Source organism: Cnephaeus nilssonii, assembly GCF_951640355.1.
Source record: "Cnephaeus nilssonii genome assembly, chromosome: 4".
Lineage (NCBI taxonomy): Eukaryota > Metazoa > Chordata > Mammalia > Chiroptera > Vespertilionidae > Cnephaeus > Cnephaeus nilssonii.
In genome coordinates, this window is record NC_137075.1 from 15931946 (window position 1) to 15953130 (window position 21185).

Consider the following 21185-nt stretch of genomic DNA (forward strand, 5'->3'; position numbering starts at 1 on the left):
AGCTCATCAGTTTTGAAATGGCTTCATTGTTAAGGGTAGAGAGTGGAGTTTGAAACGAAAGTCACAGTCAGAATTATTAGACCAGTGGCATAGGTTACATAGGAAAGGGGGCATTAATCAAGCAGAAACCTCTGAGCACCGACGTATTAACCAGGCAGTCGTGGTTCGATTCCAGGTCAGGGCACATGCCTGGGTTGCGGGCTTGGTCCCCAGCTGGGGGCTTGCAGGAGGTAGCCGATCAATGATTCTTTCTCATCATTAATGTTTCTATCTCTCTCTCCCTGTTCTTTCCTTTCTGAAATCAATAAAAATATATTTTTTAATAAAGAAGAAACCTCAAACGGATAATGGCTTGGAATATCATTTTTACCAAAATTCAACTTCTGGTCTCTTGAAAATGAACAGGAATAACTACTCTCCACTGAAAGCATTAACTTTATTTAAAAAAATAAAAAAATGAACAACTACTAAACTAATCATTTACTATATCTTGGCTTCTAATTGTAAAAAATTTAAAATGTTTCAGATGCTATATCAACAAAGCTCCTTCCTATTCACTATTTGACATTTGAAGTGAGAAAAGATGACCAGGTTTACTCATGAGCAACTGGCTCGCTTCTGGAAAACATTTTACTAATCAGCAGACTACATCAAATCTCAGAATAAGTTATTCGTGTCTAATTGGGCTTATCAATGAACAGTAAAATTACTCTTATCTAGCCACCATCCATCCATCATATACTATATTATTTACACATTTTTTGGTATAATAGTGAATAATACATAAAAGTTCCTCTGTCTGGTACCTTTGGTTGGTGACCTTCAGTTTAGGATATGTGTGGGTTTTAAGGATATCTGAAAATGTAAGAGTAAGTGAAATAAAGTCTAGGGAGCTAGTTAGTTTTATGCTTAGGCCGTCTAAACATTAAAAAGAAAGAAAATAAAGACCATTTAACAAAGAGCAGTAACAAGATAAGATGCTTTTCCCTGTATAATGACTCTCACCACTATAAACAAGTGTCTTAAGACACTCTCCCCACCCCCTCCATTGAAATATGATAGCAGAATAGCACAAATCTGGGCAGTATTTGAAGCTCAGATTTGTTGTCTTTTAAAAGGCTATGAAGCATTTATTAGTCAAGAGCATATGAATAAACCCTTAGCACAGCTTCACCAGACAACAGCTACCTCATAAATATGTTCCACCAATGGTCCAACTCCTTCCTCTTTGCGGGGTTCCTCTTCCGGTTCCCAGTTATGAATGGGCAGAACAATCTGCGGAGGGTGGGAGACTCTGAAACATGGAATGTTACATTAACTGCTGATGGCGGCACATGTAAAGAATGCTTCACTAGTGTCAGTACCACAGTGCCAGGAGAAAGTGGCTCTCAATTTTTTGAATAGACATTGCTCATAAGGAAAACAGTATTGAAAGTGATGTTCAGCAAAATAACTATCAGAATGGTGAAGGGTCTGAAACATCCACCATTCTCTCTAAATTACCAGTCTCTAGCTCAGAGATTGGCTATTTTACAGCATCTCATCTCATCTCTTGAGATGGATAATTTAGCATATATATATATATATATATATATATATATATATATATATATATATTAGATCTTGTGTAAGTGTAAGTGTGAGTGTGTGCGTGCCTGTGTGCATGTGTATGGGATATACAATTCCTACTTTCAGCCATATAAAGAAATAGGACTGTTTTATGTGAATAAAAATCTAGAATTTTGTGTGGGTGTTAAATGTCCAGTGAAATACTTCATAATACAAAAATAACCACTTGTATATTCCTCTTTCTTAGATTTCTCTGGCTTCCTATTTAATTCAGCCATACCTCTCAAAAGGCCAGGATTGGAGCCAAAACAAAATAAGGCCTGTTCATGTTCTAAAGTTGTTTTATAGATAACTCAAGGGTAACTTAAATGGTGTAAATCATGTAAGTAGGATATTAACTCGACAGCTAGGTATTATTGCCTGCAACTTACACCTTGAGAGTGAGCACTGGATGAATGAAATGCAGTACATGGCGCTATTCTTTATTAAAAGCTGATTATAAACCAAATTATTATTTTCACACAATCTCAAAAAAGATAATTCTTAGAAAACCCACAATGCTTTCTAGTAATTTTCAGCTGAAGATATATTTAAAAGACTTTCCCGACTTTCAGCTGAAAGTAACTTCATCTTGTCTTTTGGCAATCAGATGTCTTAAATGCCCTTTTAAGAGTATCCGGTAATTAACACAGCCTCCAGCAACTTCGAACATTATCTTTTTTTCCTCCCTCTGGCAACCTCTTTCTAAAGCAGAAAGTACACTTTATTGGGTTAAATTCTGAACCAAGGGCAAATAATTTAATGTCTGTGTGTCTCTATTTCCTCATCTGGAAAATTGTGATGATAAACTTTCTGGGTTGCACACCACAAATAATTGGAAAACATCTCAAATGCTTTTGGTCAAAGTTAATTTGGGGGCACTGTCTTCTAGGGGAGGGTATAAGTATGTTTTTAAAACTGAAAACCACAGAAATGTACTAAATTGTAAAGTATTTTGCATTTGTTCTTAAGGTGTAATTATTAAATAAAAAGTGCAGGGCACAGCCTTGCTGGGCAGATACCTCAACATTCTCCACTCTTAGAGTGGTTTGTTGTTATGCCATTCGTCCTTTACCTACTTAATTTGATTAAATCTTGTTTCGATCAAACATAGGGAACTTGGTAAAGAAAGGAGTCTAGAAGATGACAGGTTTCTTTCACTAGAGGGAAGTCCAGAGCGCGTGGGCCTCCATTCCCACATGGTCTTGATGACCTCACCACCCAAAGCTTTATTTCACTCTTAGGCTTCTTAGCTTGGCAACAACAGAGTTGATTCCATCATACCTACATCCATTGTGAGGCTCTAGGAAAACTTTTGTTTAGTTTTGTTTTTATGATCATTAGTCCTAAAGGATTGGTCGTGAATACTTAGGACCACAGAATCATAGTTAGATATGGGGCCAGTATTATGGAGACATTGTGATAAAAATCCCTCACTTTATAAATGAAATAAAAACTGATGGCCAGAGAAGTAGGAACTTAATTGCAGGTGAAGATTAGAGCTCAGGTTTGCTCAGCACCATCCACTCTATTTCCAATATACAGAGCACCACAGGGGCCACTGGGCTGCAGAGGTTTTAGTAAACACCACTTAAAAAGAAAGTTCCCGGCCCATTTCTATAACAAAATCAAATAAAAATCTATAAAGAAACCTATCACAGGGTGTGGCAAAATCATTTAAAAAGTATGACTCACAAAATTCACATATCCACCCTCTGAAGACCTTCCCAAACCTGGGGAAAGCATGGCCAAGAATGGCTCTCTAAAGACCCCAACTAAATAAGGGACGCATTGCTCAATGTTTTCAAAGTTATTATTTTTTTTAGAAGGAAGGGAGAAAGAATATCATTAACTAATTAACCTAGGAGAACAGCTAGTGCAGTAATCCAACAACCCTTACTTAATAGCTTCACATTCTAAGATGCAGGAAAGTCCATTACTCACAGAGACCCTCGAGCAATAAGGAAATTAGGGTACTCAGTGGTAACACTGGACATTGGGAAAAGCTTTGAGGGAAAGCAATGAATTAGATTTTTGATAATTTAAAATCTATATGCTATCAGGAAGTTAAAATCTGAGAATGTAGTAGTATGGCATGACCCAATTTTCATATGCCTGTTTTCAGCAATATTAGTCCAAAATAGCAAAGACTATCATTTATGGAACAATGTTGGCTCTACCTGCTGTAGACAATATCTATGCAGAAAATAGTTATTCATGATTGTAGGCTCTCTTAATACAAACCCATTCAACCCTGATTATTTTATAAAAGGTAAAATTGTATTCTTCTTCGAGATCTTAATATATGTGGTGCTGCTTCTTGGGACCAAGTGTACTTCTTACATAACTATGCTAAATGAATCCTTTGTGCCAACAGGTGACATGTACAGCTGCTTAAAGACAGTGTTGACATTACCTAGCTTTGAAACAAATGAAACAAGTCTCAATATTTTTCCTACCCCCAAAATAAATCCATTTGAGTTTATTTTTTAAATTACAAAACAATGCTAAACTTTTGAAAAGAACTTTTAGAGTCAGCGCATGATAATGTACACTGGAATAAAGATCATTGGCCAAAAAGAAAATTAGATTTTCCTGAGGACCAAACATAGAAGATTTTCAACACAGTGACTATTTTTAAGAATTAAACATTAGGACTAATGTTTTTTGCTGAGTATTTGGAGAAAAGAGTTTCATTTTGTAAAATGACTAAAAAAGAACTTTAACACTAACTTAGAGAAAAAAAATATGGTCAAATGTTGAACATTAAGCAATTAAAATAATTGGCACCCATATGAAAAACCCAATTTTAATGATCTGTTTTGATTATTGGCAAAATGAATAGAAACATTTCTACATTTTTTACTTAGAAACATTAGTGCAATAAGTGATGACAGAAATACATTTAAAAATATTAATCTCGCAAAATGAATATGTGAAAATAGTTACATTAATCCCTTAGCTTCCTTGTACTTAAGAAATAAAAGCAGTTCCAAATTTAAAATTTATTTTGGAATAAAACAGTTTCAATTTATTTTTGGTTAGCTGTCGGGAGCGACCTCAGTTGACAAAGTCCTGAGAGGGCAGGTTTCACAAAGTGGCCTGCCTGTTCCCAAGGTTAGTCATACATCCTGCCCCCCTTAGGCTTAGAGACCCCTAAGCACAATAGTTTAGTAATCACACATTCTGCCCCCTAAAGCTTAGTTAACCTTTAAGCACAGTTAATGTATAAGCGTAATTATCCTTCAGCAAGAAGCATGGCTAGATTATAGGATGGAAAGGAATTTAGGTGGCATCAGAGGTGTGTGTATAGGCATAGCCGTTAGGATCTTAGCCAAGATAAGGAGCTTTGTGTAAAGGTCAGTAGAAAACCTTAAACAAAGGGGTATAATTATGCTTACCACATTATAGGAATGATGTAATGTATGGAATGTAACTGGCCCTGTATAAAAGTGTGGAGAAAAATAAACTCGGGATGGCAAGCGGGAAGTGCTTCCATCCTCCCGATCCCATCCTGTTCTCTGGCTGTCATTTCTCATCCTCACCCCCCTTGCAGGTACTGTTCGACTGATGCAGGCAGGCTCTGGCATTTTCTGGTGCCCGGACAGGAGACCTGATATAGGGGGAAACTGTGAAGGACACTGCAATTTAAGAAGGAGGTGCACCGAGTAAGGTAAGTGGAGCAGTGAGTTTATAGTCGGGAGAGATAAATTATGGGACAAGGTAATAGTAAAGAGTTGTTTGTGCATGTGCTTAAAACTATGCTTCGCGCTCGGGGAACTAGGGTAGGGCATAAACAGCTTGAGCGCTTTCTGGCTTTTGTGGTAGAAGTTTGTCCTTGGTTTCCAGAAGAAGGGACTGTGAATCTTGAGACTTGGAATAGGACTGGAAAGAGAATACAAGATTATTATTCTGCGCATGGCCCGAAGAAGGTGCCTGTGGATACATTTTCTTTGTGGAGTCTTATTCGGGATTGTCTTGACCCCCGCCAGGAAGGGAAAAGGTGGAATGAGGGAATGAGGCAAAGAAGTCCATCATGTCCTAGTCTAGAGAGGCTGTCTTTAAAAGACAAGAACCTTTCTTGCCCCAGCCTAGAAAAGTTATCCCTTCCTGAGGGGCTTAATAAACCTCCTGAGCCTTCAGCATTGCCAGAACGGCCGCTGCCTGAAAACCCTCACTTAAAATCAGAGAATAGAGAGCAGGAGGTGCTGCTGGCACAGAAAGAGCCTTGGGATCTTCTCCCTACCGAGGAAGAGGAGGCTTTAGAAGATGCAGCCGCTCATTATCATGATAATGATCACGGTTGGCTCTTCTTTCAGAGGGTGTCAGCAACAGTAAATGAACCAGCCCCCAGTCGTACGGAGAAAATTGAGGAAGAATTAGCTGAGATAAAAAGGGAATTAACACGGCTAAACTGTTCAGAGAAATTGGGAGAGGAGGTAGTAGAAATGAAAGAGGGACTCAGAGGAATTAAGGAGGAACTGTTACGACTGGCCTCCAAGCCAAAGAATTGTGAGCTAATGTCACCACCTGAGGAAAAAACAATCAAGCTGCAAAGTAGATGTCCTAAGCCTTCCTCTGGCATAGGAATGCCTCCTGAGCCCTCCGTCCTAAAAGTAGAAAAACCGGATAGAGGGGAACCGCGCCCAATACGGGTCCCTCCGCCAGAAAATAAAGAGCTATCCTGGGGACCTAGCAAGCTAGGTTTCAATTCCCCTCTGCAGCAGACGTTGCAGAGAGCAGCAGAAAAGGATGAGGACACAGGAGGATTTCTTATGGCGTCTCCCATACTGGAACGGCCAGATGGTCAGGGGCAAATGCAGAGATATCACTCTCCCATTCCATTTAAACAACTAAAGGAACTTAAAGTAGCTTGTTCCCAGTATGGGCCAACAGCACCTTTTACTGAGGCGCTGCTGGACACTTTAGCTACGGATGTTCTGCCTCCTAATGACTGGAAGAACATGGCAAGAGCTTGCTTGGGAGGAGGAGATTATCTGTTGTGGAAATCAGAATTTATAGAACAGTGTCAAGCTACAGCAGAAATAAACAGAGGCCAAAATATTCCTTTTACTTTTGAGATGCTAGCAGGAGAAGGACCTTATGGAGGATTGAACGATCAACTTCAGTATCCTCCTGGGGCTTATGCTCAGGTCAATGCAGCTGCCACTAAGGCATGGAGAAAATTGCCTTCTACAGGAAGGCACACAGAGGATTTATCTAAAATCAGGCAAGGACCTGATGAGCCTTTTCAGGATTTTGTATCCCGCCTGCTGCAAACAGCAGGACGGCTCATTGGTGATCGAGAATCAGGAATGTTACTGGTGAAACAACTGGCATTTGAGAATGCTAACACGGCCTGCCAGGCTGCGATAAGACCTTTTAGGAAGAAAGGGAATTTATCAGATTACATCCGGTTGTGCTCAGACATAGGACCATCCTATGTTCAAGGCTTAACTATAGCCGCAGCACTCCAAGGAAAAACTTTAAAGGATGTCCTCTTCCAACAAGGAAAGGCAGGGAGTCGTAATACTCCCGGGCCAAGGGGAAGTTGTTTTGGATGTGGACAAATGGGCCATCAAGTTAAACAGTGCCCTCAGAGGCAAGGGAAATGCAGACAGCCAGGTTTGTGTCCCAGGTGTAAAAGAGGAAATCACTGGGCCAAAGAATGCAAATCTAAGAAAGATATTCAAGGGAACATGCTGCCTCCCCAGCAGGGAAACGGGAGGTGGGGCCAGCCGCAGGCCCCTCAACAATGCTTTGGGGCACTGCAGAGCAGACCCAACCAACAACAGGGAAATCCGTTCAGGACTTACACAGAGCAACCTCAGGGAGCGCAGGACTGGACCTCCATGCCGCCTCCTACACAGTATTAACACCTGAAATGGGAGTACAGGCTCTGCCTACAGGGGTTCGTGGGCCTTTGCCTCCAGGTACTATGGGACTAATTCTGGGACACAGTAGCTCTACCATAAAGGGTTTATTCATAGCACCTGGAGTCATAGATGAAGACTATACAGGAGAAATAAAAATCATGACTCATTCACCATCTACTATTTCTGTGATACAATCCGGTCAAAAGATTGCTCAATTAATTCTATTGCCTTATGCCAGGACAGGTCATACAGCCACTAGCACCCAGAGAGGAACAAAGGGTTTCGGATCCTCTGACTTATATTGGGTTCAAGCTATTAAGGCTCAACGCCCAGAGTTAACACTTACAGTAAATGGAAGAAAATTAACAGGGGTACTGGATACCGGAGCAGATGTTTCGGTTATTCCCCAAGAACAATGGCCTTTATCCTGGCCAAAGCAGCCTGCTCTTACACAGCTTCAAGGCATTGGCCAAGCTGCTAGTCCTGAACAAAGTAGTAATCAGTTACATGGGCAGGATATTGAAGGTCACAGGGGAATATTTCAACCATACATTACTCCTAAGCTCCCTGTGAACTTATGGGGTAGAGATGTCATGCAAGAAATGGGAGTTTATATTTATAGTCCCAGCGCCCCAGTAACAAAGCAAATGTTTAATCAAGGACTGCTGCCAGGCCAGGGGTTAGGAAAAGAGGGCCAAGGAAGAATAGAACCAATCATGCCAGAGCCCAGACCTCTTAGAGCAGGGTTAGGGTATTTTTAGGGGGGGGGGGGGGGCTTTGATTATCCTGCAACCCATGCAGATCCGATTCAATGGAAATCAGATGATCCAGTGTGGGTTGATCAATGGCCCCTAGCATCTGAAAAGATACAGACCGCCGAGCAGCTGGTGCAGGAACAGCTAGACAAAGGCCATATAGCACCCTCTAACTCCCCCTGGAATTCTCCTATATTTGTCATTAAGAAAAAATCAGGAAAGTGGAGCTTACTACAGGACTTAAGAAAGGTTAATGTGACAATGGAACTTATGGGAGCCTTACAACCAGGACTTCCCTCTCCTTCTACCATTCCAGCAGGTACTTACAAAATAATTCTTGATCTGAAGGACTGTTTTTATACTATTCCCCTAGCACCTCAAGATTGTAAAAGATTTGCTTTTAGTATCCCATCCACTAACTTTCAGGAACCTATGAGGAGATATCATTGGCTAGTTCTCCCCCAAGGGATGGCCAATAGCCCCATGTTATGTCAAAAGTTTGTTGCTCAAGCTCTTATTAGTACTAGAAAGAAATTTCCTCAAGTTTATATTATACATTATATGGATGATATTCTGTTAGCTTATCAGAATGAAGGCATATTGCTAGCTGCATATGCTCAACTACAAAAAGGGCTTAAAGAAAAGGGACTGGTCATTGCCCCTGAGAAAGTAGAGAGACAGTCTCCTCTCTCTTACTTGGGATATACTTTACATCAGAATTGTATTACCCCTCAGAAAATACAGCTAAGAAAGGAGGGGTTAAAAACACTTAATGATTTTCAGAAACTGCTAGGAGACATTAATTGGCTAAGACCTTATCTTAAAATCACCACAGGACAGCTTAAGCCTCTTTTTGAAGTCCTCAAGGGAGATTCTAATCCTAACTCTCCCAGAGAGCTATCAGAAGAAGCCAGACAGGCTTTACAGATAGTAGAAACAGCTATTGGTCAACAGCAGGTTTCATATTTAGACTATTCTCAGCCATGGGGAGCTTACATTCTTGCTACTCAACACACCCCCACTGCAGTATTATGGCAGGAAGGTCCTTTATTGTGGATTCACCTGCCTGTATCACCTGCAAAAGTACTTACACCTTATTACGATCAAGTAGCTACTCTTATCCACATGGTAAGGACTGAAGCTTGCAAATTAATTGGACGTGAGCCGCCTTATATCTGTCTTCCTTACTCCAAACAGCAAGTAGATTGGTTGTTACAACATAGTGACAACTGGGGAGCGGCTATGGCTAATTACCCTGGTCAAACAGATAATCATTACCCTCACAATAAACTTTTGCAGTCTGCAAGCCAGCATGCTTTTGTATTTCCTAAAATAGTACAAAAAGAACCTATTACAGAGGTTTGTTGATTTTTACTGATGGTTCAGCTAATGGTAATGCAGCCTACAGTATTCAGGGTGAAGTAACAACTTTTCAAACTACCTATACATCTGCGCAGGTAGTAGAACTGTGTGCCATCTTAGCAGTGTTACAATGTGTTCCAAATCAGGCATTTAACCTGTATTCAGACAGTCAGTATGTAGTAAGAGCAATGGAAGTAATCGAAACTGTTCCCTTTATTGGGACAACTAATTCCATAGTACAAAGCATGTTTAGAGACATACAGCGTGCCCTACAGCAGCACATCCAGCCATGTTTCTTTGGTCATCTCAGAGCTCATACTGGACTGCCTGGACCATTATCAAAAGGGAATGAACAGGTAGACATTGCGACTAGAATAATATTATATACCCAGGAACAATTGGCTGAGCAATCTCACGCGCTGCATCATCAAAATAGTAATAGTCTCAGGCAGCAATTTAAAATTACCAGGGAAGCTGCCAGACAAATAGTAAAACGATGTACAAATTGTCCTACTACTCAATCGGTGCCTCATTATGGGGTTAACCCAGGGGACTGAAAGCTAATCATTTGTGGCAAATGGATGTGACTCATATCTCCAGTTTTGGGCAGGTAAAGTATGTACATGTCACTGTGGATACTTTTTCTGGCTTTATTATGGCTACAGCTCAGACTGGTGAAGCAAGTAAGCACTGTATAGCCCACTGTTTAAAGTGTTTTGCAGTTGTGGGACAGCCCAAATGTATTAAAACTGACAATGGCACAGGCTATACTGGAAAAAGTTTTCAACAGTTTTGCCAGAAGCTGGGTATTACCCATAAAACAGGAATTCCATACAATCCCCAAGGACAGGGGATAGTAGAAATAGCTAATAGCACTCTGAAGCTACAATTACAAAAAAATAAAAAGGGGGGAGTTATATCCCTTGACACCACAGAACTTATTACATCATACTCTATTTATTCTTAATTTTTTAATTTTGGATGTGCATGGGCGATCAGCTGCACAGCGTTTCTGGAATACAGGAATGGCATCCACCAATGCTCAGGTCAGGTGGAAGGACCCTTTAACTGGACAATGGCATGGACCAGACCCCATGCTCCTTTGGGGACGAGGGCATGTTTGTGTTTTCCCCCAGGATGCCGAAAGTGCGAGGTGGCTTCCGGAGAGGCTTGTGCGCTTCGCAGGAGATGGGCGAGCTGGTCAAGGGAGTTCGACAACTGACTCTCCAAGAGCCACCCTACAACCTGGCTCAGAGGACGCGGACAGCGGCGGTGCCCACCTGGGGACAGGTGAAGAAGTTGGTGGTTGAAGCAGAACAGATGCTGATACAGACTTCTACTCCAAAGACAGGAGTCTCAATGTTCCTGGCGATGATGGCTATCCTAAGCTGCCAAGTACCGAGCGTCCGAGGAGACATCCACTGGGCCTACGTTCCTGACCCTCCTTTACTTCATCCAGCTGAATGGGGCGGACCGTCAGTTCCGGTATATGTGAATGACACTCACACCCTGGGGATGCCTTCTAATGGACATATACGACCAGAACTACATGTGGGTTTTAACTATTTTGGACAAGGGAATGGAATGCCTATTTGTTTGTCATTAGAGGGTGATGTAACGGGATGTCTACAAATGGACTCTGTAGCAATGGCATCTCCCGCTGGATGGTGTTTCTTAAAGGACTGAGCAGAAAGAAGGGAAAGGTAATCAACATCACTCCACCCCAGGACTTGCCCCCTTGTGAAAAAGAATCCCTGACTGCCAAGTACGCTGTGCCATGGAAACGTTGTCATGGTACTCAGGCAGCACAGTACGTACTCCCAGGAACTAATTTTTCCATTTATGACTGGTCTCAACCCAACAGGACAGACTCCTTAGAACTGGGAATGTATACGGGAATATGGGGATTAAGTAATGGGAAATTCCAATATGGGTTATGGAAGTTAGGAGCAAGTATGGATACTCCTCTGGTTCAGAAAGATAATGAGGACACCTCTCACCTTGGACCAGAGTCATTACTTTATACTAATCTGCCTGAAGAAAGACCTGTCATTGCCTGTGTGCCTGAACCTTATGCTCTATTAGTAGGAAGGATTAATATCACATTTTCTGGAAATAGATACCAGTTACAGTGTGTCCAATGCAATTTGACCAACTGTGTCAAGAATTTAGGAAATGGGAAACCAGTTGCTGTGGTACACCAGCCATCCTTTATAACGGTGCCTGTCAATCTTACTGGCCCCTGGTATTCAGACAAGGCGTTACAGGTTTGGCATGAGATCACAGGGGCACTATCCAGGCCAAGGAGATTCATTGGCTTGCTGATAGCAGGTATCACAGCCCTCATCACCTTGATTGCCTCTGCTACTGCAGCAGCGGTGGCGTTAACTCAGCAAGTGCAAACAGCGCATTTTGTTAATAACTTGTCTAAAAATATTTCCCAGGCATTGGGCACTCAGGAAAATATTGATAGGAACATGGAGGAGAAACTGAATGCTTTACATGACATGGTACTGTACCTAGGAGAAAAGGTACAGAGTCTCCAAATAAGATCTAGATTGGAGTGTCACGCAGAGTATAGTTGGATCTGTGTTACATCTAAGAAATATAATGAGAGTGTGCATACCTGGAATAGAGTGAAGAACCACTTAGAAGGCATATGGCATAGTGCGAATGATTCTTTAGACTTATTAGCTTTGCATAAAGAGATTCAAGTTTTACAAGAAGCAGGACCCTTGCGTTTTGATGCCAGTGACACCGCTCGAAATTTTCTTGATCAGTTTCTTAAGACTGTTCCCTCTGTAGGAGATTTTCAGCATTTAGCTTTAGGAATTTCTGGATTAGGAGGTTTAGTTCTGATACTGTTTTTCTTATTTCCTATCTTAATGTGTAGAGTAGGTAAAGGCATTCTTGCACTGCGCACTGGGCTACATGAACTAAAATTAAAAGCCCAACCTGTTTAATTTTTTAGAAGGGGGGAGTTGTCGGGAGCGACCTCAGTTGACAAAGTCCTGAGAGGGCAGGTTTCACAAAGTGGCCTGCCTGTTCCCAAGGTTAGTCATACATCCTGCCCCCCTTAGACTTAGAGACCCCTAAGCACAATAGTTTAGTAATCACACATTCAGCCCCCTAAAGCTTAGTTAACCTTTAAGCACCGTTAATGTATAAGCGTAATTATCCTTCAGCAAGAAGCATAGCTAGATTATAGGATGGAAAGGAATTTAGGTGGCGTCAGAGGTGTGTGTATAGGTATAGCCATTAGGATCTTAGCCAAGATAAGGAGCTTTGTGTAAAGGTCAGTAGGAAACCTTAAACAAAGGGGTATAATTATGCTTACCACATTATAGGAATGATGTAATGTATGGCATGTAACTGGCCCTGTATAAAAGTGTGGAGAAAAATAAACTCGGGATGGCAAGCAGGAAGTGCTCCCATCCTCCCGATCCCATCCTGTTTTCTGGCTGTCATTTCTCATCCTCACCCCCCTTGCAGGTACTGTTCGACTGATGCCGGCAGGCTCCGGCAGTTAGCAAAACAAAGATAAGCTAAATTTAAAGAAAGAGAAAAAAAATTATATATATACTAGTTACGATTTTTTTTTAAAGATCATAGATAATAATGCTTCTGTTTTCTTTTCTGATTTAAAAGATAGTGTTTTTCTTATCAAGAGAGGAATGGGGGAATTAAACTAGAAATTCACAAAAATAAAATAGATTAGCTCCAAATATCTGTAAATCAAATAGGTCACTTCCTATGAGTCAACTCATAAGTTAGAGGAAATCACAAAGGAAATTAGAAAATACTTAGAAGTGAATTCGCAATGAAAAACCAACATATCAACACTTATGCATGCTACTAAAGAAGGGAAATTTACATCACAAAATGCTTATGTAAGAAAAGAAGACAGGTCTCCCATCAATGATCTAATTTCTACATAGAGGAAGGAGAAAAAAAAAAAGAGAAACCCCAACCCAAAATGAGCAGAAGGAAGGAAATAATAACAATAAAAGCAGAAACCAATGGAATAGAAAACAAAAGCAAAAAAATTTTTTAAAAATCAATGAACAAAAAAATTGGTGCTTTGAAAAGACCACTAAACTTTAGCCAGACTGATCTGGGGAAAAAGGTAGAAGATACAAATCGCCAATATTGGGAATGATGAGGGGCCATCATTAGAAATCCTTCCTACAGATAGTAAAAGGAAAATGAGAGATTATGAACAACTTCATGTGAAAACATGTAACAACTTAGATGAAATAGACAAATTCCTTGAAAGACTACCAAAGCTCACTCAAGTAGAAACAGAGAATATAAATAGCTTTATATCAAAGAATGCAATTTAATTGTTAAAACCTTCCTGCAAAAACAAAAAGCCAAACAAACAAACAAACAAAAAACAAAATACTCCAGACTCACATGGCTTGCCTGGTGATTTTTACCAAATATTTATGAAAAAAATAATACAAATTCTACACAAACTCAGAAAATAGAGCAGATGGAGAAATCATTCCAACTCATTTTACAAAACTGGCATCCCCCTGATACCAAAATCAGAAAAAGATATTGTAAGAAAAGAAAACTACAGATCTATATTTCTCATGAACATATATGCCAAAGTCACTAACCAAGTTTTAAGTTGAGTCCTATAATATATAAAGAGAACAATAATCATGACTAAGTGTGCTTCTTCCTCAGAACGTTTGGTTTAAAATCCAATCACACACACACACACGCACACACACACACACACACACACACACACACTGTAAAATATGATGTCAGAAACATTAATGTGTTATGCATATATAAAGGCCTGGGGGGGTGGTTGGGGGCAGGATGAATGGGGTCAATGGGGAAAAAGGGGGACATTTGTAATACTTTCAACAATAAAGATAAATTTAAAAAAATGTGGAGGAGTAAAAACTATGGTAGTTTTAGAATGTGTTTGAACTTAAACAGCTATCAACTTATAATGGATCACTATAAACATCGCTTGTTATATATGAATCTCATGGTAACCAGAAACCAAGCAGGTTCAATCCCCAGCCTGGGTGCCTATGGGAGACAGCCAATCAGTGTTTCTCTCTCACCTCAATATTTTTCTCTTTCTCTCTCTCTCCTTTTCCCTCTCTCTAAAAATCAATAAACAGATCAAAGGGTGAGGAAAATAATAACAACAATAATAGTAATAATGTGAAGCAATGGAAACATTGCATATTCTCTGATCCTAAAATTCCACATTGGAGCATAAACTATTCTGATAGTCAGAAAATATATACAAGGAAGTTTATAAAAAAGTAAGTAAATAAAACAAGAAAACCCCCAAGTATTCATCAAGAGTAGAATGGATAAATAAGTTATGGTATAGTTTTACATTATTCTCTTCTGCAGTCAAAATGAATGAACTATAGGCACATGGACTAAAGTGGGTGAATGTCAAAAACATTCATTTGAATGGAAAAAACACACAAAAGCATACATAAAATGAGATTTTGTGTAGATAATGTTCAAGAAACTCCATCTCATAGGGTGCATAGCTGACATTTCTAAGCATGCACTTAGGACAGGCTGCCTGTACTTACATTCCAGCCCCCACTTCCTAGCTGTGTAGCCTTTAACTCCTGTGCCCAAACTCCCTCGGTCGTACAGCAAGGGCACTAGTACACACTCAGATGTCCTAACATGGTGGGGTAACACGTGGAAGTATCAATAAACGTTAAGCATTACTATTCTCTAACCCACTAGGTGGAGTCTCAGAGGTGCCGGGATAGCAGGTAGACACCCCCTTCCTTGGGAGCAGCAGGGGGCAGAGTAAGAAAAAGCCAGGTGACAAAGGCTCTGGGTGCAGAAATCTGTAGTTGCCGTTGTGGAGGAATGTGAACCACTCAGACCTATGGACAAGGAAAAGGGAACTGGGATTGCTGGAGTCCCAGTGACAATTCAGCCCCAACACCAGTTGATATTTTTTAGCCAACTGGTTGTTCTGGAGAAATAAGAATTAAAATAAAAGTAATGACGTCCACGCTTGCACAAAATAAGAACTACATGCAGGCCATTTCTGAGTTCTTTTTTCCCCCAGGATAAATTTCCCAGATGGTAGTTATTTCAAGCCTTTTACTTGACCACTTTCCTCCTGTCTCCCAATTGATGGCTTATTGGCACCTTCTTCAAAGAATAGGACAGAATGGAAAAGCTTTAAAATGTAGATCCCATCAGCCCTCACATCTCAGAGTTAGCCATTTCTTAAACTCAAGATGTGGTATGGTGAGGCTGAATTTTCACTCTGCCAAAATAATTACTCGAGAAGTGAGACTTTCAGGCAGTCACAACGGTTGTCCATTTTATCTGTCTTCTTACCACCAGCTTTTATAGTTTGATTATTAAACTGTCAGTTTGAGGAATAAAGTGAGCCCTTGTTTTGATGTCTTCAGACTTAATTACCATACAGGGTTTACTCTACTTTGCAATGGAAGGCTAATAATGGGCAGAAAAGAATGAAAATTTATACCAAAGTGAACTGTGATCTTGAATGCATTAGGAAAATTCCATACAGTTTTTACTGGTATTTTATCATCACTCTCATATACAGAAAGCTATTATTACATGTAGTGTAACTACTACAATGCTTTGTTTATTACTTACCCTCTTATTTCTACTTGAGCTACAGCAGTGATGTTGATTTGCAGGCTCACAAGATTGCTGTCTGGATTATCCTTGTTGGAACTAAACACAATGACATATAATTTAAATATATTTTCTCAGACATGTTACTATAACATATGATCATAAAATACATTCTGTATATCACTTGAGCAACACACATTACCAACATGATCATTCAGAAAACAATGGCATATCCATTCTACAAAATCATAACCATTTATATATGGAAATGCTAAGATCCATTATGATCAAAAGTAATGAATATAACTTTCCATGAGGAGACATCTTATCAGAAAGCACAGTTGGTATCTAGAGAAGCTAATCCTTTTTCTGATTCAATGGCTAAACCCAAAAGGCAGTGAGCTGAGTTCATTTTCCAGCATCTAACTTGGACACATTCCTTAACTTCTCTGAGCATCATATTCATTGCCCATCAAATGAAAAAGGACAGCACAGTCAACTTCTGTTTTCCATGCTCATAAAAAGGAGGACTGGCAAGAATAATCTAAAAGCTACACATAATGGAAAAAGCATTTGCATTTGACTCTGGAATGCATCATACCATGCATTGTTTGGGCAGCAAATTTATCTTCCGTATGGGTTTATTTCTTAAGTAATATTAAAATAAGTTGGCATTCACTGCCTGCTCACTGACCCACTAGGGTGGGGGGTTGGGGTGAGCAAAGGCTTGGCCAGTAGGGTGAAGAAGGGAGATCAGAGAAAGTTGGGCAGTTCATGCAGAGGCAATGAGCAGATGACATGGATGTTTGTCACGTGCATCAGGAATCTCAAGCTGGGACCCTGGCCAGGTAGCTCAGTTGGTTAGAGCATTGTCCTGATATACCAAGGTTGTGGGTTTGATCCCAGGTCAGCACACGTACAAGAATCAACCAATGAATGCATAAGTAAGTAGAACAACAAATGGATGTTTCTCTCTCTCTCTTAAAGTCAATCAATAAATTTTTTTTAAAAAAGAATCTGAAGATGGAAGGTACATGCTTAATAATATTTCTTTGCACAGCGGCAAAATGATTTTCAAGTTTGCTGTTTCTTTCTCTCCAGCAAATATAAGTAGACATAAAATTTAACTATGCCAAAATAATTACTGGAGAAGTGAGACTTTCCCCCAAAGAAACTTGTGTTAAGCAGCCAGTACTGTAAGGAAGATGAAATGTGTCTCAAGAGGCTTGACCCAGTAGCTGAGCTTTGGATGCATTTATTGTCCTTCTGTGCTTTCATCGAAGTCACCCTCATATCCCAAAGGACTATGCAGCTTGTAGCAAACTGAGAGGTGGCCACACCCCCACAAACAGGCCATGATTATATTCGGGTCTCATTAGCAAGAGTAAGCGCCTCTTCTTCCCACGGAACCTCACAGATTCAATGGACAGGCTCTAACTCTGCAATGATGGTAATGGGTCTGTTCTGTTTAGCTTTCGAAGCTTTCTAAATGTGGGAGCTGGAAAAGACAGGATAAAAGTCTGCTCTCAAAGGAGAAGATAGAATTGTTCCCACATTGCTTTGTAAAAGTCCTGTTCGATTGTATATACTGATAAGGCAACTTAAACTACAAACACACATAAAAGACATAAACAGGCAAATGTCAGGCTCATTTCCTGTAATGGGAATCACTGCTAAGCTTGTGATGAGCCTTGGGGGACTTGTTCACCCAAGTTTGAACACCAGTTTCCGGTCCATTTTACTATTATCACATCTGGGGAGGATCAGTCAACTAAAACATTTCTTTCTTGCTTGCGTTTTTTAAAGGCAGGGTTCTGAATTACTAACCAATAAGAAGTCATTAAGCAAACACCACTTGTTGCAGACTTCGTGGTTCCAAACCCATTATGGGAATGCGTTAGTTTGGAAATTTAAGTCTACTTGTTCCACAGATTAACTAGACTTTGTTCTATTTTCTAGCTCATTACCATTTTGTGGAAGTGGAAATTAGAATTATAGGGGGTAAGTGTCATTTAAGTTATTCCATAATTTGCCAAAACCGGTTTGGCTCTGTGGACAGGGCATCGGTCTGTGGACTGAAAGGTCCCAGGTTCGATTCCGGTCAAGGGCATGTACATTGGTTGCAGGCACATCCCCCGGTAGGGGTCGTGCAGGAGGCAGCTAGTCGATGTTTCTCTCTCGTGGATGTTTCTAGCTTTCTATCCCTCTCCCTTCCTCTCTGTAAAAAATCAATAAAATATATTTAAAAAATAATTTGAAAAAAAAAGTTATTCCATAATCCTATTGTATTTTCTTTCTAAGAGGTTCAAATAAACACGATTTCCATTATTCACAACACCCTGACAATATAAATATATGTTAAGCACTGAAATAATCTTGGGACAGGAATCCAATATGAGGCTTACAGAGGCAGTTTTGAAATTTAACAAAAGCAAAGGCAGACTCCGAGGCTAGACCTGGTTGGCTAGTCAGATTCATCCTGCCACTCAAGCTTGACATGACACTTGGTGTTGCAACCAGTGATGTCAACAAAACTCCCAGCAAGAAAGGTACCGGACTTGACATATTACTTAGATACTTCTTTGACCTCTTTCCTGGAAGGAAACCTCCCTCACTAATATAACTGCTATATTCAAACAAGCAATTTGCCACTGCCCTGGGTGCTGAGCTACTTACACTGTCAGTGCTAGTTCTACGCAAGGAATGCTGAATTTCCTCTCCAGGACTACGCCCTCTGTCGTGCATCAAGGATAAAGATGTTTTTTACCTTTTACTTCAATGCAATTTTCTTTTTCTTTACTGTGGCCTATTTTCTATTTTCTAGCAATCCCTCTATGCTTTCTGTGGTCTTTGGAATATCAGCAAAGGCAATACAATGTTCATTTCACCATTACTGAAGGAGCAACAGCAACTATGATCACAAAGATGTGTTCGTGCATGGAAATTGCTCTCTGAGACCCACTCTACACAGAGAGGAAAATGTTTACATGTCACACCGTGCCAGGGCATGGAGACACCATTTAATGCAAACATTTGGGAACACAAAATATTTTAAGTTTGTTAATTTGTAAATCCCAGTTTTCTTTTGGGTTCTATTTGTGAAAACGGGCATTAAATGTGGGTAACAGTGGTCAATATGGACAAAAGCTTTAGAGTTCAGAGCATTTGGTTTAGTTTAGTTTTGGTTTAAACACATTTAAACTGGACACAAACCATCCATTAAATACTTATTTACATCTTTGGAGTCTGCCAGAAAAGCATGCAGATAAATGCTCACTTCTCAAATGCTTTTGTATTTGAGAACTAAAAGTATTTTCAAATGCTTTTATCACTACAATGTATGTTTTTGGAATTGATGCTTTATGTAGGCTCCCCAGTTCTTTTTGCATTTTCACATTTTTATATTTTTAAAAATAATGTTAAAATAGTCATAAGTTTTATAGCATATAAGGATGGAATAGTCATAATGTTAGATGAAGGGGGATGTTAAGAATGTGATTATTTCTACTTTCCATCAAATTCAGCACTTTATCATCTAATTCAGTATTTCAATGATGATCTACGCAGGGGTGGGAACGTTGGCCTGCAGGCCATATAAGTTCTGTGATATCATTCAGTCTGGTCCTGCCAAGGCATCAGGGGTGAGTTAATTAAATGTTTGACCAAATATAGCAGGCTAATTTTTAAGTTGATAATTTTGTGTAGCCCGCAAATGATGTTATAAATATCCAAATGGCCCCTGGCAGAAAAAAGGTTCCCCACCCCTGATCTACAGGGTGGAACTGGGGAAGGCAGAGAACATTACTGGTGCCCTCTGCTCCCCAAGTGAACTGCAAATTGCATCTATTCTATTATCCATAACAGCGGTCAAAGGTCATGGGAAAGGTCAAGGAATGTGCTTTGCACCTTTGTAACAGATTTTTTTTTTTTTTAGATAAACGCTGCATAGTTTATGAAAGGTGTAACTTTCCCCCAAGTGACACAAAGCTACATACATGCCACCACAGGATCAATGCCACAGACAATGATGGTGAGAACTGAAAACTGGCTTGCTGCCTGGAGTGATGGTGGTCCTCCACTATGGAGCACCCTTTCCTTGTTGTATTTTCCCTGAAAACTTACAAATATTAACCAATTACTCAAGTGAAAATATTTATGAATAGCTAAGCCTCTTGGGAAATATACATTTATTCAATAAGCTTTTGGTACAATGAAGAATTATTCATTCTATCTATATCCCATCACTAATTTGGATTTAAAAAAATTAAAAAATTAAGATTCAGCAGAAAATATTTAAGTTAAAATTTAAAAGACCCAATTAAGGTCAGAAAAGGATATCAAAAACCCTTCTCCCTGGAAATGTAGAACAAAACTTGGGGAATATGGTCTGTGACATAGGTTGCAGATTTTTGAAATTGCCTATATACTTGTAGAGTTTATATCTTTTTCTTTAATCTTACACTTCTAATTAAGTAGCTATTAAAAATAATCCATTGTGCAAAATAATTTTTCTAAAAATCCTCACACTTCAATGACACCCTCTTGCAGGACAGAAGGTACGTTTAGAGATTAGCCATGATGCACACTAGTATTTGAGAATGAAATTGTAGATACTGATGTTCATATTAGAACGTGCTGGGCAAGTTATAAATAACTATGAAAGGCCTGCACTTGCTGTCCACATCAGTGTCTTTCAAACTTTTAAAATTGCAGATCACAACATTAAGTGTATATATATATATATATATATATATATATATATATATATATATACACACACACACACACACACACATCTCCCAGGATATCTCACTATATATTTATATTTATCTGAAAGGGATGTTTTGTGAATAGGACTCTGATGTATTATATTTCATCAATTGCCTTTTCTTTTAATATGAGTCTATAGTCAATAAATGGATTCCATTGCTGGATAATGGGTTGCAATCCACAGTTGGGA

The 21185-nt window shown here is 39.7% G+C and overlaps 1 protein-coding gene across 1 annotated transcript in view; it reads right to left on the reverse strand.

The window, feature by feature from the left end:
- ITGA8 (integrin subunit alpha 8) overlaps window positions 1-21185 on the reverse strand; it is a 209382-nt gene that overhangs the window by 31325 nt on the left and 156872 nt on the right. Inside the window, exons 23-24 of the mRNA XM_079769464.1 lie at window positions 16244-16324; window positions 1189-1294 (exon numbers count right to left, since the gene is read on the reverse strand). Of these exons, the coding sequence (XP_079625590.1) occupies window positions 1189-1294; window positions 16244-16324 (187 nt within the window). The remainder of the gene's footprint in view (window positions 1-1188; window positions 1295-16243; window positions 16325-21185) is intronic.